Below are 26,135 nucleotides of genomic sequence, written 5' to 3' on the forward strand. Positions count from 1 at the left end.
TGCGTGGTAGATTATCAACACACAGACCTCTATAATACGAGCAAATCTGTGTGATGCATTTAGCCATGTTTACACTCACATGAACAAATATGTGCGAGCAAAATATCTGAGAATCAAACTCAGAAATGATACTGGGATTTATGATGGTGCTAGATCTGACTAAATAAATACCTTAGACCTAGATATGGAGATGATGTTCCAGAGAAAGTGCAGATATAAGGCTTGGAATTGAACTGCGAGATTATTAGTTGTAATGTTGTCTGGGCTGTGCCGTATTCAAATGGAGTAAATGTCACAGTGATATCCACTTGCCCATTGGCAGGAATGACTCCTAAAAAACAAATATGTAAACAAATGACAAACATTTATGGTCACAGAATGATGCACAATACAACTCATAACTCTAAACTACATTACACATTACACACACTAAATTCTATTAAAGGTAAGTGAATATGATGTGTTTTAACCTTTTTTTTTCCCGTTTCAGAAAGACCTGACACTCAATAGTTACAACATGATAGTTTCAGAGCCAGGGGTGTAAAATTACTCTACAGTTAAAGCTAGTTGTGAGCCATATTCCAGTGTGTGGGATTTAAGAGATCTGATGTACATGGGGATCTGGACAACATCAGAGGATAAAAAAATCCTTTACTTGATTTGTTTGAACAGCTCACTTAAATGTGAAAACCTGGAGCACCACGATCTGCTTCCATTAGAATGGAATTATAATAAACAGAAGATTTTGTTTGAATTAGTGTATCTGTAAATTAAATTATTACCTCTTTCTATGAGTACCACAACAAAATATCCAGTAAGAAATAATCTAGGGTTTTCCATGAACTCCAAGAACTGGTTACACTGTATTTCTCAATCCAAAGGCGAGGAAGGCTAAGATAAAAATTGACTTCCTCCAGAAATGTGATAACAGATTGAAGATCTTATAGTTTACAGATTTTTAATATAACAGTCATGTTGCTGAAGCTGACCCTCATGACCATTCACGGCTTCTTTCAAGAAATGGCTGGATGAAATCCTGGATGGAATAATTAGCTACTGAAAAACCAAATGAGCCAGACAAGCTGATTGACCTCTTCCCATTTGTACCTGTTCTGATGTTCTTATGATCATATTTCAAACAGCGGCTGAAGCACAGCTGTGTGAGAACAGTGACTCCGCTCTGACTCTGTGTAATGACAATGGCTTATTCAAATGACAGTTCTGCCTAACTGCTGCACACCTGCTTGGGCAGATGGGCAATGCAGACAGCAAATCTCCCCCGCATTATGTATCATTCATATTCAGATTGTACATTGCAAAGAACTGAAACAGATTACTTTGGAGCAACACATGATGCCACATTTGACAAAACGATAAGCAAATTTGCTGTCAATAAAATGATTACTTCTCAGATGACAGATTTAATTACAAAAGTAATATGAACAGTATATTTAAAAAAGGAAAGGACAGCAATATTTCTAAAACAAGTAGTTTCTTCACTAAGTAAGATCTGATATTATTATTGCTGCTTTCAGTTTGTATAAAAAAAAACAAGTTAACCTTTTACTTTCTCTTTGGACTTTATGATCTGCATATTTTACCTGAAAGTGGCTCGACTGAAAATGCCTTGTGAGGTTCAATGCAATAAATCTGGAACTCAAAGTCAATTGGGCAGCAGCAGCTCAGAGGGATGAGATAGATCTTGCTATAAAATGCAAGAAGCAAAAACAAAACATAAAAATGAATGAGATAGATAAGCTGAGAGGCCCTTAACCTCTTCCTTATAAACACAAAAGGCTGAGAATTACACATGAAAAACAGAAGTAACTCTGGAAATAGCACCCAAGGTAATGAGGATATTTTCTACTCTTCACTGCATTAGCTAATTATTTCCATTCTTTAAAATATTAATTGGAAGGCCTAGCATTTGCTATTGTAATATGGTAATTATGATTATACATAGAATTATATATTTATTATAGAATGTGTACACAGTAGCTGGCACTCAAGATTCATGCAACACTGGCGCAGGATGGGAATGATGGTTTATTTTATTTTAAAAGTCTTAATAAAATATTTAAATTATATCACATTTTAATTCCAGATAGAAAGCAAACAAAATAGGAAACTGGGATTAATACCTTACAAAAAATAAATGAAGTAAACTGGAGGTGACTTTTTAACTGCCACAGTAGAACTCAATTAAATATGTAAACATGGCTAAACATTGATTGCTTTGTATCCTCAAGTCACTAACTGCAGTACATCTATTAAGGCTTTTAAGTGCATTTTGTTTTTACCCTTAAAACACCCATGTCAATTCTTTAAAGTACATGGACAATGACAAAGGGATTATGCATTTTATAAAGCAACTGGCTGGCTCCAGGACTATGCAAATAACAAACCTGTTACTTATCATTGCTAGATGACAATGTGTAAATGTTTGTTAAGACTGAAAAGGGTCACCACTTTACTTAAAGCATTATAGTTCCTATACTTCCAAATGCAGTGCCTATCATATTTCCATTTTGTAAAATGGCTGTTTTCCTTTCAGAATTACCTTAGAATGCACTCTCAATACAAAATATTTTAGAGTCAATTCCCAACAGTCTCCAATTTGAGTTCGATAAGTGACATTGGTTAATTTTTTAATTTGTACATTTTGAATGCCTTTTAAAAGTCCCACAATGTCCCATTTGGTTGAATTATGTGTAAACATGTTAAAAAATGAGTAGGAAAAATAAAAATCAAAACTATAATATGTACGTATTCACCCCTCACAATCAATGCATGCTGGAAGCACCTTCAGCAGCAGTTATAGCTGTGACTTGTTCTGATGGTTTTACCAACTTTGCACACTGGGATACTGCAGGCTGTGCCTGTAACTAATTTTTGCAAACATAAAGCACAAAATGCAAAATTAATTTTCTATATTACTTCCATTATGTGATTTACAATACTTAGCAAAATTGGAGTAAAGACGTTACTGTATATGTCACAAAATCGTATATAACAAAATATAACATTCACTGCACTACAGTTTCTGACAAACCACACTTCCTGACTTTTCCCTAGAATTTATGGCTGTAAAGCTTGTAAGCATGCAAATTTGTTAGTGACATGAACTTCACCAAAAACTTTATCACTGTTCAAAATGTATCTCATGCTAATACTATAATTATTTCTCTGGAAAAGAATTATTCTTATTATAATAATGTCTTATTATTTCTTCAAATTAATGCTGGGGGATTTTATTTCTTATGCCTTCACTACTTAACTCCATACTAGAAAAAAAAAATTATGTTGCCTTTGGTTTTTTTTACTCATTTCAAAAACATAAAAGATATATATTTGAAACTATAAAATTATTAGAGACTGGTGCTCAAGAAAGGATCGAGTATAAGGACAAATTTAATATAACATGCCACAAATATTGAATTTCATACTGCTAATGATTCTAGTTGAAATGATCACAAAAGAGCATGAGGAATATCTACATTCAACATCAGACAACGTGTCCTGTGATATTCTACACACACACCTCCTATTTTTAGATGGAAATAACTTTTTTCCAACTGAGATAAATCCATGTAGTAAAAGACAAGGTTTATCTCATGTATATAAAATGAAAAGTTTATTATTAATTTGCATTTCTGGAATATATCTACAGTATGCTATTTCCACTGGCTATAAAATGGAAAGTGCCCGGCAAGTCTTTTGTAAGGGCGCTGCTGTTTATGCTGTCCTTTAGAAAACTGGCAACTGTGGGTATTAACCCATTAATGAAAATTAATTTCAATCCCCTTCACTTTTATATCGTGTTGTGCTGTATATATATTAAGAACATTTTTTAGTGCTTTTCTTTTGTTTTACTTTTTTACCTCTTTATGCGTATTGCATGTGTGCTGTACTGTAAGTATGATGTAGTTAAGATAATAAAGGTGAGTAACATCTAATTTTTCCGTCTTGAATTTAACCCTGTACGTACAATGTGGATATGTGTATTGATAATATTACCCTATAAATTAGATCAAGACAGAGCCTTTTAGGGTCATTCCTACTCTACTTATGAATTATTTTAAATACGGAACAAAGAATAAACACAACTCCAAGGTGAATGTTCATACTGTATAACTTGATATACAGCAAGTTGATATAACTTGATATATTGCTATTTATGCTAATAAACAGTATTACAAGTAAGAGAAATTGCCACATGAAATTCCAGCCACATTTTAAGATTCATACTTAATTTTTAAAAAGTACATCTTGCCAAAAACAACCATTTACAACAGTATTGGGGATTCGGTGTGAACAATGGCTACTTTATCAGGTGGAACATGCTCTTGGCTAGTCTGATTATGATTCTTTAGTCACGAAATTGGGCAATAAAATAATAGATAAGACTTTTAGTATCATCACTGTATAATAAACGGTACATGAAGGAAACAGATTACAGTTAACTACCATGGTATCTCCTCAAAAGAAGGAAGCACCCTGCGTTACCAGGGTATTTCCATGAATGGACTCTGTTTTATATCTCTGTCAGGCTCTCTCTTGAATATCCGTCAGTGCTACCCATGAGTTTAATAGTACTATTAAAAATTAATCTTTATGACCTGCTGCTTTAAGATAATAAGGCCTGTGTGTTTAGTCCTTAAATATGTAATGTTTATTCTGATTATCTGTTTATAAGCTTAGGTGGAAATGTCTACATCTTTTTTTTAATTCAACCTTTAAATTCTACAGAATTTACCTAGTTTACCTAAAGCAAATGAGTGTTTAAAATATTTCAGAAATACCTCTCACAAAGACATGAATCAACTGAGCACAGCACAGAACTGTGATGCAAACACATCAGCTCCAGATTTCATACTCGTACCTCTGGCCAAGTGGAGTGCTGGAGAGGCTGATGTGTGAAGGGAAGTGCAAATCATTGATAACTGGATAAGCATGGATAGGAACAAGGAGGTTGTCATCTCCCTGGAAACAATTACCACACTGCATTTGGGAGGGACTCATGAAGCCAATCATAATTCAAAGTGACATTAGAAAGACAACAAAAAAAGAAGTACACAGCACAATGTACATTGCAGATTGTAAAACTAATGCGGTTGTTCATTTTAAACCTAATTTGTTTTAGTTATAGTACATACACAATATTAAAGACAATCTTGAGCACTAAAAAGCTGTATGAATTTCTTGCAATGCTTCTGTTGACTTAAAGCTTTTTGAAATGTTGTTTGAGGCCCAAAATAAAAAATAGTTTTAAATAGATCTGCTCAGAAAACATAAAACATACCCATAACAACAATATATTTAACTCTGAATTTACACAGACAAATATGTACATTCATATACAGTGTTGGAGAAAGTTACTTTGAAAACGCGATTGTCACGCCCGGGCTGCAGGCGGCCCACAGACTGCGGTTACCACAGATAACTGCAGCCTTTTCACAAGCACTCGTGCACCAGGGGACTACGTGTCAATCAGGCAGTCAATCCTCCAATCAAGCCACCAATTAATGATCATGTTAAAGGCTTGATTCACAGTTAGACAGGTGCTCTGACATTAAGATTACTGAGAGCTGTCTGGCGATCAGCTCTGTTCTCCACATCCAGTAGCTCTGAAAGTGAAAGCCAAGACTATTCAGAGAAACCTGCCTGCCGGATCCTCCTGTCTCACTCTGTCACCTCTCACTCCGTCACCCCTCACTCTGTCGCCACCCACACGTTTCCCCTCACTCTTTCGCCCCTCACTCTTTCGCCCCTCACTCTGTCACCACCCACACGTTTCCCCTCACTCTTTCGCTCCTCACTCTTTCGCCCCTCACTCTTTCGCCCCCCTGAAGACTGGTGAAGTAGCCTGGAGCCCTGTGCAGGACACTGTGGTGTGACAGTAAGACACAACTTGTGCAAAGAATCACTTTTCGAAATTGCTTCTCAGGTGTAATTTATTACTTTATATAACAGCTATCCACTACACGATATAGTACATTGCAGTAACCGACTTTTTAAAAATTATTTTCACCCCATTTCTTATTATTTTTAAAAAGTAAACGCTTACACAAGTAACTTGGAAGTGTGATGGATTGCCTTAAAAGTCGCTTTCCCCAGCAATGTCCATATACACCAACTAAGACATTCATCTGCATTTCTAATACACACTACGTGCTATACACAGACCATATCACCACGTAATAACTCAGTAAACAAATTCCTACCTTGCAGTGAACTCGAATACAATCATAAAAGTAGCGCCACTCATCAGGGCAGAAATGGATGGTTACTGTATACGAGAGCCCAGGGACCAGTCGGTGCTACAAAACAGATACCTTCCATTTCATTAGAGTATAAATTAGAACACAGAAAAAGGGATCTGGAAAATCACAACGTGGACACCATACATTACCAATACAATTCAAAACTTGCTCTTTCATTTATTTTAATTCTAGAAAAATGATCTTCTCTTTTCTAAAGGGCTTCCAAAGACTTTTGAAAAGCATACTGTGTGCTGAAAAAGTATTCAGACCCTTGCAGTTTTCACGTTTTGTTGCTTTAAAGCTTGCATTCGTGACTCTTTGAAGTAGCAAATAATTGCTACTACTGTATGTTTACAACTGACCTCACACATTCAAAGCATAAGAGCAGAATGAAGTACGTAGATCATTAATATGAAGGAAAATGAAATTTAAAAGTAATCATGCCCTTTGGCTGTGGCAAATCTAAGTTAATTTAGGTGAACAAAATGACCTTAATTGGTAAAAAAAGTCTCTATCTGTGTGCACTCATAGTGGTTTGTGAATGTGAATCTGTCTGGCAGTGAATGTCACACAAAAATTCAACCATAGAGACCAAGGAACTTTCAGACTTTGAGTTTTTAAACTCAAGTTTTTAGGGCTAAAGTTGTATAAAGGCACAGATCAGTAGAAGAGTATAAAATATTTCAGCCCTTAGAGATGCCACCAGGAGGCTAAAGGCAACTTTAAAAGACTTACAGAGTTCAGGGGCTTAAATGGGAGAAAATGTCCATGGACCAACAATATCCCAGTCACTCAACAAAGGGATTTATATGACTCTAAAATCAAACACCTCAAATCCTGCATAGAGATTGCAACAAAGTAACAAAGTGTAACATCTGACCAAACCTAACATAGTGCATCACTCAATCAATACCATCCTTGCTTTCAGGCATGGTGGCGGGAGAATGATGTTATACAGTAGTTCTGCTTCTCATCAGCAAGGACTGCAGTATGTATATGTAAATACTTATCTAATACATGAAAAATATAGATTACAGGATATACCATTAGATGTTTTGATGTTTACATACTAAATCAACTATTGTATTTTGAATTTAACAATTTTAACATACATATAAAGATTTATATAAATTACAATTTATGTAATGGTGAAAATATAGAATGTTTTGTAAAACAAAAATGTACCTTTTTAGAATACGTGATCTGAAAGTACTTTGTCTGGGCTGGCAGGATATGAATGTTTATTACTTCTGATGAAATGTTGACAAATTTCTGTGAGAAAAGAGAAGCAAGTCATAATTCACTGTAATCTTGGTAAAAATGCAGCAAGTAGATAATCTAAAGGAAACTCTGTCACCTTCCTAATTTCAATGTTAGAGAGAGGTCATGCTATGAAGATTTTCAGCTTGTGTTGTTGTCAAGTTGCTCAAATAGAATGCTTGCAATTTTTTAAAATTGTGTCCAGTTGTGCACATCGTATGGAATTTGTTCAAGAAACCATAATACCACCTGTTTAAAATGAGGCTGTATTACAGATAGCAGACACACTGCAATGACATTAAAAATAAATCTACTGCTGCACCATCATTTATAAATTACAACTCACACTATATTATTTACAAAGAGATTAACTCTTGCGCTTTGTGAGTGGAGTATCTTTTGTTTGTTTTGACAACTGTAGGTACTGAGTGGAGCCTGTATTTATAGACTCAGAAACTGTCCAGGACATGCAAGTATTAAAAACAATCCAAAGTCACAGAATAGTATGTATTCTTTATATGTACCATGGATAAATATTGATATCCCCAAAATTCCTAAATTCTGTGACAAACCTGGTTGCAGCTCTTTATACATAATTTCTGTATCCACTAATCATTAAATGATTAATTGAAGGTTTATTATTTATCAGTTCCTTTAATGATTTTTTTGTTACCATCCCTGTTTGGGCTTGTATATATTAGCTACGATTAATGCATTTAAATCCCCAAAATCTAATAATGACGATAAAGATCCTGATGAAAACATTCAGAAGTGCTAATACATAATTTTTAAAGAGTAAGAGTGCCAGTTTGATTCTGCCATTTTAATCATTTTCTTACTATAATCTTTGTGCGCGTTCATTTTCTCCTTCTTTTGTAAAACATGACTTTATTACTTATCAGGCTGATCAACATTCCATATCCCACACAGCATATATGCAGTGAAATCATTCTTCTGAGGAAACATGCAGATGGAAATCTCTCTGTGTTATTGAGCTGATTTGTCATGTCATCACTGTGAAGCAGTTTGGTTTAACTTACCACAGTCTGTTGGTAACTCTTTCCCAATTCAAAGCCACTAAAATGAACCACAGGAGGTTCGACCTGAATGCCGCTATTATTCTGTAGTTTGGCATAAATCTCTGAAATAGAGTGTAATATTCAACACATGAACAGAGGGAGGATTGTGACATTACTGCCTGTGTATTTTCACTATACAGCACTGTGAAAACAGATGCATTAAAGTTAAATAAAACAAAGATACTATAATTTTTACAGTCAGTAACCGAACAATATACACCACTATAATTAAAATTTTAAATTAAGACAGTGACATGAAATACTAGATCACATGGAACTCTTCAGTTTCCCTGTAATAAACTTAGATGTTTTGTGCACCTTCAGAAGACTCTGTGAAACTAGCACCTTCTACAAAACTGATTCAAGGTCTGTCTTGAAGGTAGTGCAAGTCAATTGCTCTCATAACATTTACTGCTTTCCCACACTGCAAATTTCTTTCTATATTTAATCTAAAAAAGAAAGATCTCCTACTGGTTTCAAGGTGATTGGGTACATCAGCTCCCTTTTTGGTTTCCTCTACAAGCTGACCCAGGGGCAGAGTGTTTCTTTTCTTGAAGCTCTTCTTAAAGAACTCAGACGCAGGAGGGACAACCTCCATCGTTGGAACCTTCTTCAGCCTTCCCGGTTCTTAGATAGTTTCAAGCATTTGTGCTAAAATGAGTAAAATATGAATTAAGCAGATTTTGATTTCAAGAAAAAAGACTGCTCTTTGCAAGATTCTCTAATAATAATAACAATAAACATTCAACAGCTGAAAATGCAACAATAAAGAATAAAAATGTACTCATCTGAATTTAAATTACATTTGTATAGACTTTTAAAATGCATGTTTAACACAAAACTCTGAGGAAAGAAAATTGTTTTCTTTGATCGATTTCAATTTCATCAGTATTTGAAACATGGTATAAGAAAATATAACTTTGCACTTATTTTTTAAATAAAACAACAGTTTTTAGTTCACAGACAACAAAAGGACAAAAAAAACATCATCCACGTTTACTTTCGTGTACATTTTAATTGTGCGCAACAGTGCTTTCATGAAAAGGAATTCGGTAGAATGTGAATCAGTTCTGAAGTCAAAGAATTCAAGGTTGGAAATAGTTTGTGACTTCCTCATGTCCCATGTAGATCCTGATGCATTATCTGAAGCTTACACAGCTTGGCTCTTTATCTACGTTTATATTGATTCTTGCAATTTATCTTTATATGCAAGGACACCTTTGCGAAATCTACTCCAGCTACTTCATGTACAGTGTACCACAATGAAAATCAATATGTGAAAATTCAAAGATAAGACGCTACTGAACGAGGGCTTTCTTGATGTCACAATAGATCATTTATTTTGTTGGGGGGGCGGGGGAGTTTTAATACTACAAAGCTTTTCAGTTCATTAAGTTTACCATCAGAAACGAAATTCACATGAAGTCGCCACCTCATGTATAATAAATATCATCTAACATCTCGTTTATACGTTTTTGTGTAACTAGAATAATTTTTCCGTATAGATGCTTTATAAATGTCAAGTATGGAAGAAAAAGTTAATTTAAAATATAGCTACGTAACTCTCGGAGAGTTTAACAAAAAAATCAGATGCCATTCACACTAATGCTGCATTACTTACAATATCGTGTTACTTTAATAAAATAGGTATAATATATAAAATGATTATTTGCTAACCAAGCATACAATAACGGTAGACTTAAGAAGATTACTGAATTATTTAAATGCATTCGCAGAGCAATATCCCTTTACGTTTATCTCAGCTCCAGCCATATTGTGAATTTGATTTAGAAAGTTAAAAAACTTACAACGTAAGCTACAATTCGCGCTTTACCATGAAACGACACATTTCCACACGTTTAGTTCCGTTTTACTTATTTTTGTAAAAAAAAAAGTCACTGCTGTAACATTCACTATACGCTATATAAATGATTTGATGAAAATATTACCTCTTACGCACAAATAAATCCCCAACTCGTGAGCCAAACATTTCCATCACCATGGTGACCAAAGTCCTCTTCCGGGGCCGCGCGCGCAAGAGGTGGAGCTTTTCAGGTTTGTGCACGTGGGAAGGGCGCGAGCGAGCCGTGCTGCTTTTCAGAATTACAGAGAATTGTTTGTGGTCATTATTGATCTGTGAGCTGCTGCTTTGGTAACTAAGTTGAGTTAATGGATTTTGTTTTTTACATTTTTTTCTCCGAGTTGGCCTAAACAATTACCTTCAGGTGCACATGGGTTTTGAAATACAGGTTGGTTTAAGATCGATGTTAAAGCATCGTGATGAAGTAGATGTTGACAGTGAAGCCTGAGATTGATAAACTGGTTTCATCCAGGTATCGCAGAGTCTAGTGTACCTCCACATTGGCCTCTTTTACGTATGCACACCCAAGTAAAAGAAATGGGGCTGATGGAGGATTGGAAGAGCTGAATGGAAAACTATTTCCAAACTAAAAACTATTACAGTTTTCCATTAGGGAAGGTATGAGGTATGGGGTATAAGCAAGACTACTGAACTCCCCCCTCGTACCACAAAGTTACTGCTGTTCGCTCGATAATATCACTTTTTAAATAAGGGTTTAAAATCTACACATATTAGATTTATTGTTATACTATACGGATATGTATTTATATACTAAGGTCTTTATATACTTTAAGGACTTTAAACCACAGTACGACCACACATTTCAGTCCAGCAGCCTTCGTCATTGTCTTCCGAGAACTGTGCCAAGGTTAGAGAATGTCACATTCTAACTGCGAATTGATTTTTCGTTTAGTAATACTTTCATGTCGTTTTCATTTACCGTCAGCATGTTCCCTCTGTGAATTCCAGAGGAACTTTTTTAACGCAATTCTTACTGTCGCTGGGTAAATATCGTTATCAGGGTTAGATTCAGATATTAAAAAACGAAAATTTACGACGATATATATTAATTACTATATTACAATTACTATTTTTACTGACTTTAACGTATATTTCTTCGCACTAAGCCCAAGGAAAATGTTGGGAGTATCTTTACACTTACATTACTTTTAAAAAAAAGAATTTCTCTAGTACCAACGCTATTTCCAAAACAAAAGTAAAACTAATTCTCACGACCTCCAAAGGACCTGCGGTAGAACAATTCACGGCGCTCAGAAACACGTTAATGTCTTTTTTTACAGATTAATCATAAGCATCGTGGTTTCGTTGACGTTCTGTGGGTTTCTGTGGTCGCGCATCCTAGCGTTAGGCGAGGTCATTTCACGCAACAGTGAATGACTATCGAGATTTTGAGGCGGCTATGTTACAACTAAACTCTAGGAGGTAGCGCTGTATATAGTGTAGGTAACTTTGTTCATAAAAGGTGTAATCATAATCCTTAGCAATACAATTAATGGTCAACTGGATTAACTGGATGGCACCCACACGGGTAATGAAACCTCCCCACGGCATGGACTCTTAATAGGAGGATCATGTACAACAGCAGGCGCGGTCTTCGTCCCGCTCAAAACCGAACAATCGGAAAAACGAGAACTCATGGACTTCGGCTCAACCTGCCGCGCTCGTGCCTGCGTTGGTGCGCGCGCTCGCGCTCGGAGCAGGGTTCGGACGCGAGGACTTTGCTCGCAGCGCGAAGTGTCCACCCCCGGAGCTGTGATTTAGTAATGACCCTCTCGCCCGCGGCGTGAACTGGGGCTCCGGCAAAGCGTGCGTGCGGTGCTGGGCGCCGGGTGGCAGCGCATCGCGTCTCCTGAAGACCCCCCGCGGTCACGGACCTCTATTCTCGCGCTCCAAGAGTTTAAATTTGTTTGTCTGGGGAGAAACATGGACCCAATTCGATCAGATGTGCTTTCTCAACGCATTATAATACGAGATTAAAAACAAACAAACAAGCACCCGCATAACACCGTACTGTTGTAGGATATCTGGGACCCATCAGCAGGTGAATAGAGCGTGGAAACCTATGGCTGGAATAAAACACAGTTCGCAATATTTAAGATAACTTTCACAATGCGGGAACTTTTCTTTCTCGTTTTACTACAGATCTGCGGCCAGGTAAGCGATCTTTTACCATAAGAGATTCGTATTTTTTCGACCGTGAAGAAGAACGTAAATGACTAATGCTGTATGTGATAGACTAGTAAGCAGTTCGTTATTAGTTAATTATTGCATGTGGGATTTTAATTCAAATCCTTAAAATGTTTGAATTGTTGAAAATATATTGGTGTATACGGAGCACTTTTGAATCAATTGGATAGCTCATGGATATGCATTTGATAAAATCAGTTGTGTAATGGCATATTCTTGAATATCTGTTATTCCGTGTGCAGTATATACACCGTATCAGTTAATGAGTACCACATTTCTACAGTAAATGCTGGCATATATCATGACATATTGTATGTGCCCAGTAAAGTTTGCAACATAGCACCAAGAGTTAATGATTTATAAATAAGCTATTTCAATTTAATACGGTTTGTAAAGAGATAAAAATAACTGCCCGAGGTGTTGATGTTTGAAGGTCGAGGCTGTTCCGCCGGAATGTGATGCGCACTTGATTCTCCTGAAGGAAGAGGAGAGCTGCTACGATTTACTTCATCGGCTGAGACAGAATTTATCAGATGTCGGGGCCAATCGGACAGGTACTGTTAAAAGAAAAGGACAGGGTAGTTACTGTACTTACAGGAAAAAAGAAAAAAAAACAAAACCGAGAAAATACCAGGAGGTTATTTAGCAAGCGCGATCCAAGTGTGCTCGAAATAGTTCCTCAAAGACAACCAGGTCGATCAAAGGCTGTGAACTCGGGTCCGATAACAGCTGATATTCACGGTTCTATCGGACTGAAATTATTTTCCTGTTCACATCAGAATGGCCCAAAGGATTTTCAATTATTTAACGCGTGTTATCGATTCTTAAGCAGTAACTTTCACTTCAGTCTTCAGCGATGGATGCCCATCTCTGCTGCCTCAGTTCAGTCAAGGGTATCCAGTGTGCCTATACGTCAACGCAACTTGAGCTCATTTAGTTTAATGAGCTAAGTTAGCTGGTTACTGGCTTAATTGTCCCAGTGAAACAGCTGCTCCCAGCTCTTCGGGTGCTGCTGCCTTGAAGAGCCCTGGAGATCTTTTGAAACGGGACGGGACCACCTTGGTCTTGGTCTGCTGTCGATCTGCTCGATGCTGACCGACACTCCCAGGAGCGAGTTTCCCATTCTCGCGGTCTGTAGTGTTGTGAGCCTGGGACCTTAATGCACATTGCCGAAAATGTCTTTTTTTCATGTACACCGTAACATTTGTTTCAGTGGGGTCCAGAAAGATCTGAATGAAAAAGAGAAAGACTGATCGAAGTAACCAGCACATGCACTGGGAAGAAGGGCATATATTCACAAGTCCTTCCACTGCCCAGTGCTTTTCAGTGCAGTGTGCTCTACGACACCGGTCTTTCCTCATCAGCAGGCCTGTGAGGGGTTTGGTCTGAATCACACTGCCCTTTGAGGCCACACGCTCACCTAGTCGCAAGGCTCTCTGGTCACTGTGAAAGATGTTCAGTATCGACAGCATAACACCTCAAACCACTTTTCCCCCCCTCTTCTGAACTCTCTGGACTCTGGGACTGTCCAGAGTAATTGAGGACATTTCACGCAAATCTGGTGAACTTGACCCAGGTGTGTTGTGGTACATTTTGTACATTAATTTAGAAATGGTTCTGCCTTTTGCACATCAGCTACCTGATTGACACCTGTCTGATAATCCTGGTATTCATCAGCTCAGCACCAAAACTGAAAATCTTTGTAAGGCTTTCAGACTTTGGCCTTTTACTAGATGTGGGGCTTGAAATCATTTTATTTTATTTACCTAAAATGGGATTTAGGATTCAAGAAACACCTTGCTGTTGTAGAAGTTATTTCTACAAGGATGATACACTAGCACCATCCAGTGGTGTTACACCTAAAACCTCACTGTGAAGTTTCCCACATTTCAGAAAACAGGCTGGTCCCTATATTTCTGCCTAAAGTAGGGAAATCAGCTGCAATGGCAAACAGACAGTGACAGCTGGAATGATTTAGTACTTGCCTGTATAAGCTGTTGTATTTACACTGTCCTTGTAACTATGTACTTTCCAGATGCTTGTGTTACCTGAAGGCCATTAATATTATCAGCTCTGTTAGCGCTGTAGTATGGGGAGGTCCATTGTGTGCTGTGAGCTAATTGCATTGTGTTCATAATTTAAACTATACTCTAACATAATATAACATATTATAATAATGAACAGGAAAAAACACATGAATGTACTGTAAAGGAGCTAAAGAACAAGAGTGTTCTTACTGCTGTTATTCTAACAGTTTCAAACGCCCTGAAAGGTTTCGTTGTTTAAGATGGCTGTGTTTTCCATTGAGTCTGTGAAGGGATGTGGGACTCCCAGGGGTGCTGGTATCCTGCTGTTGCCGGGGAGACTGTGGCTGTTTCCTGTCCTGAGCTGCTCGTCACCCTGACCGGGGTCACAGGTAAATGATGGGCTGAGCTTGGTCATTTCGATTGGTGCAGGTCAGACCAGGTGTGGGCCCCTGGACTTCCAGTGCTCGATCCTGCAGGATTAGGAGGCGCTTTCCAGTTAACACCTGATTACCACCTGGAACGCTGACTGGGGTGCTTAATTGGTTCAATTAACTCATTAAGGTCCAAGGTGGCGTGAAAAAACGCAAATAAACTCCAAGACCTCAGGACCAGAGTAGCCGACATCAGAGTTATCGCAAATAAAGCACACATCTTTTGTCCTTTATTTTTCTCAAATGTGAAATCGCCAGCGGCTATTTTTTTATGGTCATTTGATTTTTTTTTTCTGTCTGTGCTCTGAACGAACCCCTGTACTCGAGCCCTTCTCAAGATCGTGTTGTGTCTCCTCTCTTTCCTTCTTCCCACCTCCAGACTGTTTCCCTCGTGTGTCCATTTTTAATCCCCACGAGTCACTTCTTTCTCAGTCCTCGAAGCATTCTGTCTTTTTGAATTGGGATTGTTCTCTGCAATCCTTTTATACTGTGGGTATGATGTGCTGTTTTTTTATTCTAAAACCATCTGAAGTCCAAAAGCTTGTGCCAACAGAACAAGTTTTCTATTCTGCTGTGCAACATTATTCTACAATGGCTCCAGTGAGTATTTGTAAAGCTGAGACACAAAGCAGTGCCCATGCTCTACACAGCTCATTTCGGTGTTATTAAACTACTGCCATTACTTCATCGATTTTCACTCCCCTTATCTGACGTCTTCTTGATTTTCCATTTGGTTCTTTAAGTTCACAGCGCCCACCTGGTTTACAAATATGCATTTCGACCCTTTATTGACTCCAGCCAGTGGTCTGACTCTCACGCGCTCCCACCAGCTCAGAATCTTGAATAGAAAGATTCGATACGAGGGACGGAGGATGAAAGGATGTGTTTTCGGAGACTCAAATTTAATTTGAGAATGTATGTCCCCGATTTTCGGGGTGCTGCCTGTCAAAGGGTAGCTGATCATTAGTGTTGCCTTGTTGTGTTACAGGATGGGTTTATAGGAACTGCACCTTGGAAGGCTGGTCACATTCCTTTCCGGAACATCACGTTGCCTGTGGATACGACAGTAACGTCTCTGAAATTACTACCGAAGTACGTGGAGAGTCTAGCTGTATTGTCGCTTCCCAGCGCTGTTTCTCGTTTGCGTCAGCATTTGGAGTGGGTGGCTCCTGCTTGAGTAGCCGAGATGAGGACGGTGTGCGCAGGATCCCTTTCGTTTTGTGAGGAGCAGGAATCCCCGTTTCAGGGATACAAGCTGGTGGAAGAGCCTTCCGCAAGAGCGAGAGGAAGCACGGGTTAGCCGGGATGCAAAAGTGACCCAGCGCTCACCTGGTTTACAAAAATCCGTCTCGTCCCCTTGTGGATCCCAGCCACTGGAGTCAGTGTCCCTCTCGGAGCTCAGAGTCTGGTATAGAAAGGAAGAAGGTACAGGGAGGAGGAGGTGTGGAGCGCTAGACTCCTCTTGAATCGTATCTGGACCGATTCCAGCTCTTCAGCGGCGGAAAGAGAGGAATGATGGGGCCCATGTGGGAGCTTTAATGTACTTCCTGAGTATTTGAACTCAGCTGAGAAGTGAGGATAGTTCAGGAGCCTCTGATTCCCAAAAGGTTTCAAGGGATAAAGATCGCTGTGGCACTTTAAAATTGAGCTGCCCATTTTGGCAGAGCCTGAAGACGCAGGCGCTGATTGTGTTGTATTGGAGAGCTATAGCTGAAAGTTCTGAACACTTAGATGGTACTTTACACATAATTCTTTATAACAGTGAAATAAAGAACAGATTGGTCACAAGAGCCCCGTTTATAAAGACAGTATGCATTTACTATATATGGTGTAACTACTTGTATCTGTTCTATCCAGAAATTCCTAAAAGCTCAGGAGGTCAATAAAAAAAAAGAGAAAACAACAATACACTTTTTGAGTTTAAAGTTTAGTAAACACTAGTATGTCTGAATGGCCGGGCTATGAAAATACTGTAGGTTAAGGTGTCATCATTCAGCTGAAGATCTTGTTCTTTCTCTGAAGACAGGACATTACTTCAAGTATATGAAGATCATGTACTCTGTGGGCTACGGCTTATCTCTTGTCTCCCTGATCATAGCATTTGGGATCCTCTGTTTTTTTAGGTAAGAAACCTTTCTTTTTTAAAACTACTCAGTACCGTGCAGTAAAATGAGCTGTGTATTTCTGTATGTATAGCTGGCCCTGTCATGCTGTTCTCAAAGTAGAACAGCTACACACTGTATACTGGTGTTGAAAAGACCTTTGTGGAGTTCTGTTTAGCATTGCTGCCTCAGAATTCTTCAGTCCCAGGTGCAGCTCTGGGCTCTGCTGCCTTTGGTTAAACACATTTACTTAAAATGTCTTTTCATCAACACTTTGTCAGGTTGATATTAAGGGAGATGATTCCCCGCTCAAGTTGAGTCCCGTACTCTAAAGGTTTGATGCTTCCCAAGCTCATGTAAAAGACTGAGGGCCTTGCAATTGCAGGAGCAGGCTGAGTAGTTGAGGGTAGAAAATGCAGAGCAGTTTTCTCTGGTTATTTAAGGATACTTCTCTGTGCCATTTGTTTTAGGAAACTCCACTGCACACGGAATTACATCCACATCCAGCTCTTCATGTCCTTCATTCTCCGTGCCTTGTCGGTCTTTGTCCGGGATGCTGTTCTCTTTTCTAATAATGATATTTATCATTGCAACGTCTACCCGGTAACTATAATTTGCTTGGGAACTGTGGCATTGATGCATGCACGGCTTTGGGCCAGTGTAGGGACAGTACATTGCCTTACTGTATTTACTTTGATAGTCCCAGATGGGAAATGTGCTTTGCAGGCAGGTAAAAGACACAGCACAATACGCACTGGATGTAACACAATATGAACCCATTAACAAATAAGAGACATACATGTATGATGAGAAAAAAATATATACATCAAGTAAAATATGCAATCAGTTGTCCACATTAAGGAGGTTAATAGCCAGGGGAATCAAAGATAACTTAGTCCTATTTCATCTGAATCTAGGCAGTCTAAATCAAAGCCCAGAGTGAAGAAGTTCAGATTCACTGTGCACAGGGTGGTCATGACAGTCCATGATTCTGCGCTGTTTGTCTGCACCTGTTGGCACCTGTGGCCCTGGTGCTGTTGCTTCCCTTAGGTCGGGTGCAAGATGGTGATGGTCTTCTGTCACTACTGCATCATGGCCAACTACAGCTGGCTGCTGGTCGAGGGTCTGTACCTCCACACCCTGTTGCACGTGTCCTTCTTCTCGGAGAGGAAGTTTTTTTGGTGCTATCTAGGTCTCGGCTGGGGTACGTTCCTTTTTCTTCGTTCGATTGTTTGAGGTTTGTTTTTTTTTAACGCATCCACAACGAACGGGGCGAAGCGCCGGGGGCGTCGGCCGCCGGAGCAGGCGCGATTGCGCTGGCTGCGGACCCGCGGCGTGTCTGGCCCAGGGCGAACAGTGGCAGGGTGTGAAGAGCCTGTAGGGGTTTGAACAAACCCACACCCAGTGGCTGCCTCGAAGATGACATTTACAATATTAATTAAGACACATTAGGTGTGTCTAAGCCACTGTTTGCTTGCATTTTGGGAACGGTTTGTTTGAGGAGAAGAATGAGCACGTTATTTACCTGTATCCGAGTAAATTAACAAACCTTTCAATATTTTGTCTCGGCAGGGCATTTCTGTCCTGGCGCTGAATCTTAATTTTCTTTTCTTCTTTTTCAGGTGCACCTATGTTTTTTACGATAGCCTGGTCTGTTGCCAAGATGCTATATGAAGATATAGGGTACAGTATTGTCAAAGTCTTTCCAGTCATTCTGTGATGTACGGTGACCAGTATGTCTTGGAATTATGCCTGCTAGGATATGGAACTGTGTGCTACAGTATGTCAAATTGTTCCTCTTTGTTTTTGCTGTGTCCTTCACTGCAGTAACGCTCTCTTTTTTTCTGCATGCGAAGGTGCTGGAACAGCAGCCATAACACCACCATCCGATGGGTCATTAGGGGCCCTGTAATTACATCCATATTGGTAAGCCCAAACAGATGCCATTTTTCCAAATCCGCCTTTAATAACTATAAGGTGTTTAAGATTGTGACAAGTGAAAGTGGTGTAAATGATAATCTGACAGAACTGTGGACGACGAGCCCCAGGTATTCGTATCAATGCAGAACTGCTGCCGCTGTAGCTGTTTTTTCACAGCAGTGTGGACACGTCAGCACTGTGCGTGGTTTCTGAAGTTTGCCTTTGAAGTACAGCTGGAACACTGGGTTTCTTTTTTGTTTTTCAGCGTAGAATTAAAACTTTCTTTGTTCCTCATTAGGTGTGTCATATACATGTGCAGTTTTACCAAAATCGAAAGCCAGGCATAGGTGTTTGGGTGGTGCTCAATAATAAGATTGGTCTTTTTTTTTCCAGATCAACTTTCTGTTTTTTATTAGTATTTTGAGAATACTAATGATCAAACTGAAGACTCCAAATGTCGGGGGAAATGATTTAAACCAGTACAAGTGAGTTCATTGAACTTTCTCTATAGAATTTTTTGGTTGCAACAGTCCATACTTAAACTTTCTTCTTTAATAATGGTTGATGTTTGTTATGGTTCTAAATTTTATGGGCAAAAACCCTGAATACATTTTGTCAGAACGTATTTTTGCAACAGATTCTTTCTTTTCTGTGTAGATGTTACACTAATGAGTTAAAAAAAAAGTGTCGACATGACAAAATGGCTCAGGATCATCATCAAACCGATGTTTTTGGCACTTTTCCTTTTTGTAGAAAAGAAGACCTTAAACAAAAGGAAAATCTGTTATTTTGGTTTTTTTCAGATTTAAAGTTTCTGTCTTGATCAGCCAAACACACAGCCCACTGGTAATGAGTCTCTTTCTGACAGGTCTTTGTGATCTGACATCTTCTTCCTTCAGATGATTAAAACAACCAGGAAACTGGTAAAAGATAAACAGCCAAGAGCTAAAACATCATTCTCTGTGTCAGATATGTCATGCTGACCCCCAAAGCACCCATGCAGACTCTGATCTGAGATTATTCCAGCTTCGTGTGTTGTATAATAATTGCAGTGCAAGATGATCTGAAACCTGGAAGCTCTCCTAGTGGAACAATGAGATTCCACCACACTTGTTGTCAGGTCGTGCGCTGTTTTCACCAAGTGAGCCAACCCAGTGGACCATACAGAGCCACAAGTCCAAGGAAGTCAAGGGTCAGCTCAGACTCTTCCTGCCCCATGGCCAGAATGCTTTTCTCTGCAGTGGTTCATTTTATCAGCTGTCTCCAGCCCAGAGGGTAATCAGAGATTTGGAGACTCTAAGACGGCAACATGCAGAAGAACTAAGGTCCATCAATATGAAGACTTGAGATTGAAAAACCTATGAGAAAAGTGAGGTGTTGGACAGTTTTGACTGACTCGTCGATAGTCAGCATGTTCCTTACTGGAGATCCTTGCAGCTTCCTTGTGTCCTTCGTATAGCATATTCCATTCATCCATTTCCTGACTGCTTTTCCAAATCGGACTCGCAGGGGGGGGCCCTAGACGAGACTCCAATCCAACACGGGGCACACACAGACTCATACGCATACTCAGACCCATGACCAATTTTCCCGGAAGTCATTTAACATACCACTATGTGTTTGGACTGTGGGTGGAAATTAGAGCACCCAGAGAAAACCCTCACAAACACGGGGAGAATATACAAACTCCACAGAGACAGAACCCCAGATCTGGAATCAAGACCAGGATGCCAGCACTGCAAGACAGCAATCCTAACTCCCGTGCCATCGTGCCTCCCATACATACATAGAAGATTACATGGGCTCCTGTGCTGGTTTATTTAACTAGACATCTCTCAGAAGTGAGGGGTTAATGGCTGTGCTACTGGTTTCTGATTCATTATGTTTGCAAACTCTGTAAAAACCACTGGCTGTGTTTGTGTCCTCTAATGAGGTGGCTGATCTTCTGGTAAAGGGTCATGTGTTAAAGCTGAAGAAATAAAAGTGAACGAAAAAGACAGATAAGATACGAAAGTGTGTCTGTTTGTGTGAGAGTTGCCACATTTTCCCAGGCAGTGCGAACATACTGACATGACTATGTTTGTATTTCAGGAGGCTGGCAAAATCTACTCTTTTGTTAATTCCTCTGTTTGGCGCGTACTACATCTTATTCACATTTTTCCCTGACAACCTCAGCATTTTATCTACAAACATACGGTTGACCTTTGAACTTGCACTGGCATCAACTCAGGTAACTCAGGTTTTTGAGCTTTTATTTCTAAATTATTTTGTAAATATTTTTTTAGAAAAATACAAAATGTGTTCAATGTACTTTGTTGCCAATGCAAAAAAAGAGAAAGGCTCTTTTGCGATTTTGAAGTATTCTAACGTTAGGATTCATTTTGGATTGGAGAAAAATAGCTCAGAGGATCACTGGCAGGGAATGCAACCATTTATTTTCAAATATTCTATCCAGGGCCATTGTAGGGAGAATCTAATCATGGGTCTTTTGGGGGAAAAAAAACGAAAATCTTTTGTCAGAACAACACTAACACCTTCAGATGTGAGGTTGGGGGTGACACTGTTTGGTGTAGGGTGAGCCGTCCCATCAGCCACTAGTTTGACGGCCGCTCAAGAGGGGGTCCTCCACCTCCAGCCAGCCGCCCGGAAAACCCCACCTGCAAGAGGGACCCCCAAATTGCTTTAGCCCCCTTTTCACACCACCGCCCACGTCAGTCAACAAAATCACAGGGCTGCTTAGAGAAGCCCGAACTCCTTCTCAAGCCAGTGTGTTTTTTTTCTGTTGGGCTCCTGCATTTCTCGCGTACAGTATGTGGACTGATGAACCTTGATGAGATGTCTTTTTCAATGTTGTTTTGGATGGAACAGTTGCCATGACAGATAATGAACTAGTGTGAAAGAACAGCAGAGTACTATCTCAGTTTCCACACAATATGCAGTATGCAGTACTGTACATTGAACAGGGGATAGAATAGAGCAAACTGATCAGACAAGCTACAGTATTCTAATAGGTCTGTTTCACTGCAGTGACGGGCTTCAAACCTTTTTTTAACATACTGATTAGCTGAATGCATTTTTAATGAATCTGTCTGTTAGACATCAACGCTAGATTTAATATTCATTGCATCTAATGTTTTTATAAAACATAATCATAAATGTCCAAGAAAAAAAAAATGCCTTTCTGAACATTTTAAATCTAAGAAACAGGTAAAGGTTTATTCCATGCTGAAAGGAAAAGGAAAGAGACGCAACGTTTCGGCTTCTTCACACCTGCAGAGGGCTTTACATACCTGAAGCCGAAATGTGTCTTTTTTTCTTGTCCTTTCAGTGTGGAATAAGTCTTTACCTGCTGCTTTGCTATGCATGCTGACACCGCCACCAGCTCAAACTATTTATGATAAATGTGATCCATTTCCTCATAAAAAACACTTCTTTTCCAGGGGTTTGTAGTTGCAGTTCTCTACTGCTTCCTTAATGGGGAGGTAAGTTCAGTTTTTCCCTATATTTTTCATACTTAAAACACGGATCCTTTGGAAATTGAACTTATTCATCAATATAAATTTGTAATAACCCAGATGACGTGTTCCACTAACAGACACTAATGTAGATTCCCAATTTTTATATTGGCAGGAACACTCATTTTTGTTCCTTTTGTACCTATCAAAAATATTCTGAATTTTTCCGATAGTATTGAAAATAGAGAACTAGCATTTCAATTGGTTATGCACAATAGCGTTTATTTGTCAATTGTGTTTAGTGAAAAATGTTTCTTCGCTTGCAGAATCCGAGTGATTCCCTGTGAAGCAGAATTTAGCCTGTCTGTGTGGAATGACTGAGTGTAGATTCAGCACAAGACACGAAGCACAATGCCTTTGGCTAGCTAGCAAGCAGTACAGGCTGCTCTTCTTCCATTTGCCCAAACAAAAACTGCTGACGAAGTTTAATTTATGTTGGTTTAACTTCATAATTGTCAAAAACAATTTCCCCAGTGTGAGACCTGGAAAGTGATTAATTCGTAATCACCAATTTCAGAAAACTAAATAATTACATGTTGTGTTCCTTGTTTGTGACTCCTGCTGGGGAGGTGGGAGTGTGTATTTAGAAGATACTTCCCGGCACAAAGGCTTTTCTCCCGTTCATTCATCAAAGGTGTCAACACGTCAGCGTGGGAATCTGTTGTGTGCGTTTTCTGCAGGATTCCACTCTTAGTCTTAATCACTCTCCTGCTTAGTAAATTGGCTGTAAAAGCTGGATTGTTATTCATCATTGTTCTGCACAAAAGCATTTCAGGATTCATTAAGCCTTGAAAAGGCATGTCAGAGTGGGTAATGAGCTCTTTTTTGCAGAAAATTGTGCTTTTTCCAAAGCAATCAGTCTAACTGGCCCACAGAAGTGATTCGGCAGTGGTAAACAAATACAGACACATTAAGCATTTCTGTGCCATTCAAACCAGGGGTTTCTCCCCTATGTAGAGTACCAACAGCAGACTGCACGCCTCGAAGTTGTGTTTCTGTCATAAAACCTTTAGCAAAACTGATATAAAACATTGCGTGCTTCATTTTTGTTTTATTGCCTTGGATGTGGCTTTATAGTATTGTAATGTCACACTTGTGTTTAGGTCATTTCAAACCTGGCATGGAAGAAACTCCCCCACTAGATAAAGAAACCAGATAAAGAAAATGGTTCAGACAAAATATGACGATTGACCTGTACAGTCCTGTTTCATCATAGTAGTTTTTGTTAAAGCAATGAAAATAGTCCATAAAGAGTGTCTTCCCATAACCTCCCATTATACTGCCACTGGCAGGGGGGATTAAACCCTTCAGCTGAACAGAGCCTCACCAGGCCTATCTCATTAGCACAGCAGACAGTGAAAATCTGTGTCTGTTCTCTATCAGTCTCTATCTAGGATCTACAGAGGAAGATGGATTGTTTTTGACAAAGAGTGTTTTTATCTTGGCTGACAGTCTTATCCAGAGTGTTGCAGATTTGCACCTGTTTTCCTGCAGCGAACTGAATGAAGTATCTCGCTGAACAGCATTCGAACCCCCAGCTTTCCTGTTCTGTGTGGGTCTAGAGCCCTGACCACCTCCCCTATCTTGCATCTGTTTCATCTTCTGTCCACACAAAACCGTCAGCATTGGCGTTCGTGCGCTGCAGTCCTGAAACACCCTGAAATGGAAATGCAGTGCAATCTGCAGGGTGCTGCTCAGCCGACGGCTGCAGTGGACACCCGGCAGGGTTTTAAAGGTGCCTTTGTCTGTCTCGCTGCTGCCCCAGGTGCAGTACGAGATCCAGAGGAGGAGGAGGAGGAGGACCCTGCGGCAGTGCCTGCGGGACGAGCCCAGGCCCAATCACAGCTCCATCAGCCACAGCGGGGCGGCACCGACGCAGGTGTCGCTGCTGACCCGGGAGCAGAGGAACCCCAGCCACTGCGAGTCCAGCCTGGCGTGAGCCTGGCGGGCGGGCAGGAGCCCAGCAGGGGGCGCTGGCGGCCGGCGTGGACGAAGCTCTGTTTGAAAAGAGCAGGCAGTGACTGTGACTTCAAACAGCTCCGCGAGCTTCATTAAAGACTGCAAAGAGCAATACGTCTGCAATATGTGGAACTATATCAGTTCAGCTGAAGGAAATATATCAGTTTTAAGAAACCAAACATCATTTCTTTGAGAGGGTCGGTGGCAAAGCTGTGCAGATGACTTTGCAAGAGAGGCAAGTTAAAAAAACTTACAGTAATAGAAGCAGTTGTGAATCCAGAATATAGTCACTTTGTTCTAATCTAGCAGAGCATGCCAGTGGTTCTCTAGGGCACTAGCAGCATGCCTGTCTTGGACAGTCTGAACTGAGCTGCATGCACGTGCAGATATTACTGTCAATTGGAGAGTTTGCAGCCATATTCATAACCACTCACTGTAAACGTTCGCTTTGCAACTTGGATAATGCTTCTTCGGTACCCACCAGTCTAATTCTCAAAAGCTGACGAGTGCACCAAAGCATAAGAGGGTTAATCATAACACAAGGGAATTTTACATCTGCTCCGCTGCAAATTGGGTAAGAAAATGGCTTTCAATGTTTGAACAGGGGAAGGTTTAATTTCGGATGGGAATAGCAGCTGATTTGATTCCAGCAGCCTTCAGTGTTTGATGATGTATTAGAGAAGCCCTGAAAACTGTACAGAGGCTGGACACTGTCAGAGGTCACTGTGAGGCTGATGTGGTGAAGATCTAGCCAGGCCTCTGTGCGTGTTCAGGTTAGCAGGCTCCTGAGCTGAGCTCTTATCTCACAGATGACCGAGTGGAAGGCATGCAGACAGAGCCAGATGTTTCTGTCGCAGTTAATGAAATCAATATATTAATTCAATGTTTATTTTTAAGTTGCAGATCAATAATGTAAAGTGTTTCTTCGGTCTTTTGTTTCCTTTTGCACACTGATGTTGCATTTCACGTGTGAACGGTCACAATTTTACCTGTGTGATAATTGTACGAGTAGGAAAATCTTTGCAGTGGACGTCTTCAACCAGCTTTCAAGACGCTGTAAATGCTTTTCAGTTTATTGAAAGGTGCAGATCTTCTAAATTTAAAATTTCAGCATCTACTTAATCATCAGTGGTGAGAGACGTTTTCTGCTTATTATGTAAGTTGTTAAAAACAGGTGTTTGTGCAGCTGATGATAACTGAACTAAGAAATGGAGCTTACAGACTCTGCTAGCACCGTCACCGAAGAGATATGTGCACTTCAAATTGAAGTCCAGGTGATAATGCTGTAAATGCATCCTTTCTCGCGAAATTAAATTCCTGTTCTTTACTGTACTACCTACCTTGTAAATATTTATTGGTCTGTTTCATGATAGCTAGTCTTTGGTGTAGTAACGATCGGACATGCCCACAGGTGAAAGCAATCAGCTCTTGTCCTTTGAGGTGGTGGGAGGTGAAGCTACGAAGGACTTAAAAAAAGCTGCTCAAAGGATCCAGATTCAGAGAGGAATGG

General features: G+C 39.7%; 2 protein-coding genes across 2 annotated transcripts in view; one reads left to right on the forward strand and one right to left on the reverse strand.

The window, feature by feature from the left end:
• Positions 1 to 10,587, reverse strand: part of cfap221 (cilia and flagella associated protein 221) — a 29,262-nt gene extending 18,675 nt beyond the window's left edge. The window contains exons 1-8 of the mRNA XM_088930488.1: positions 10,552 to 10,587; positions 9,074 to 9,253; positions 8,564 to 8,664; positions 7,449 to 7,535; positions 6,225 to 6,320; positions 4,883 to 4,983; positions 1,602 to 1,705; positions 172 to 331 (exon numbers count right to left, since the gene is read on the reverse strand). Coding sequence (XP_088786614.1) covers positions 172 to 331; positions 1,602 to 1,705; positions 4,883 to 4,983; positions 6,225 to 6,320; positions 7,449 to 7,535; positions 8,564 to 8,664; positions 9,074 to 9,200 — 776 coding nt within the window. The 5' untranslated portion in view covers positions 9,201 to 9,253; positions 10,552 to 10,587. The remainder of the gene's footprint in view (positions 1 to 171; positions 332 to 1,601; positions 1,706 to 4,882; positions 4,984 to 6,224; positions 6,321 to 7,448; positions 7,536 to 8,563; positions 8,665 to 9,073; positions 9,254 to 10,551) is intronic.
• A 1,685-nt stretch (positions 10,588 to 12,272) lies between these two features.
• sctr (secretin receptor) lies at positions 12,273 to 24,683 on the forward strand. Its single transcript, XM_088929862.1, has 13 exons — positions 12,273 to 12,638; positions 13,105 to 13,225; positions 14,980 to 15,087; positions 16,118 to 16,221; positions 17,152 to 17,252; positions 17,702 to 17,834; positions 18,282 to 18,435; positions 18,854 to 18,914; positions 19,088 to 19,157; positions 19,545 to 19,636; positions 21,243 to 21,381; positions 22,592 to 22,633; positions 24,432 to 24,683. Exons 1-13 carry the CDS (start codon positions 12,594 to 12,596, stop codon positions 24,603 to 24,605), a joined length of 1,344 nt encoding a protein of 447 aa, XP_088785988.1. The 5' UTR covers positions 12,273 to 12,593; the 3' UTR covers positions 24,606 to 24,683.
• Positions 24,684 to 26,135: the final 1,452 nt, after the last annotated feature.

The sequence above is a fragment of the Atractosteus spatula genome, chromosome 13 (genome assembly GCF_055471065.1).
Source record: "Atractosteus spatula isolate fAtrSpa1 chromosome 13, fAtrSpa1.hap1, whole genome shotgun sequence".
NCBI classification, from domain to species: domain Eukaryota; kingdom Metazoa; phylum Chordata; class Actinopteri; order Semionotiformes; family Lepisosteidae; genus Atractosteus; species Atractosteus spatula.

Coding starts and splice junctions, on each gene's coding strand:
- sctr (XM_088929862.1), top strand. CDS start 12,594: ATGCGGGAACTTTTCTTTCTCGTTTTACTACAGATCTGCGGCCAG. Junction 18,436..18,853: donor CTATCTAGGTCTCGGCTGGG/GTACGTTCCTTT, acceptor CTTCTTTTTCAG/GTGCACCTATGTTTTTTACG. Junction 21,382..22,591: donor TTGCACTGGCATCAACTCAG/GTAACTCAGGTT, acceptor CTTCTTTTCCAG/GGGTTTGTAGTTGCAGTTCT.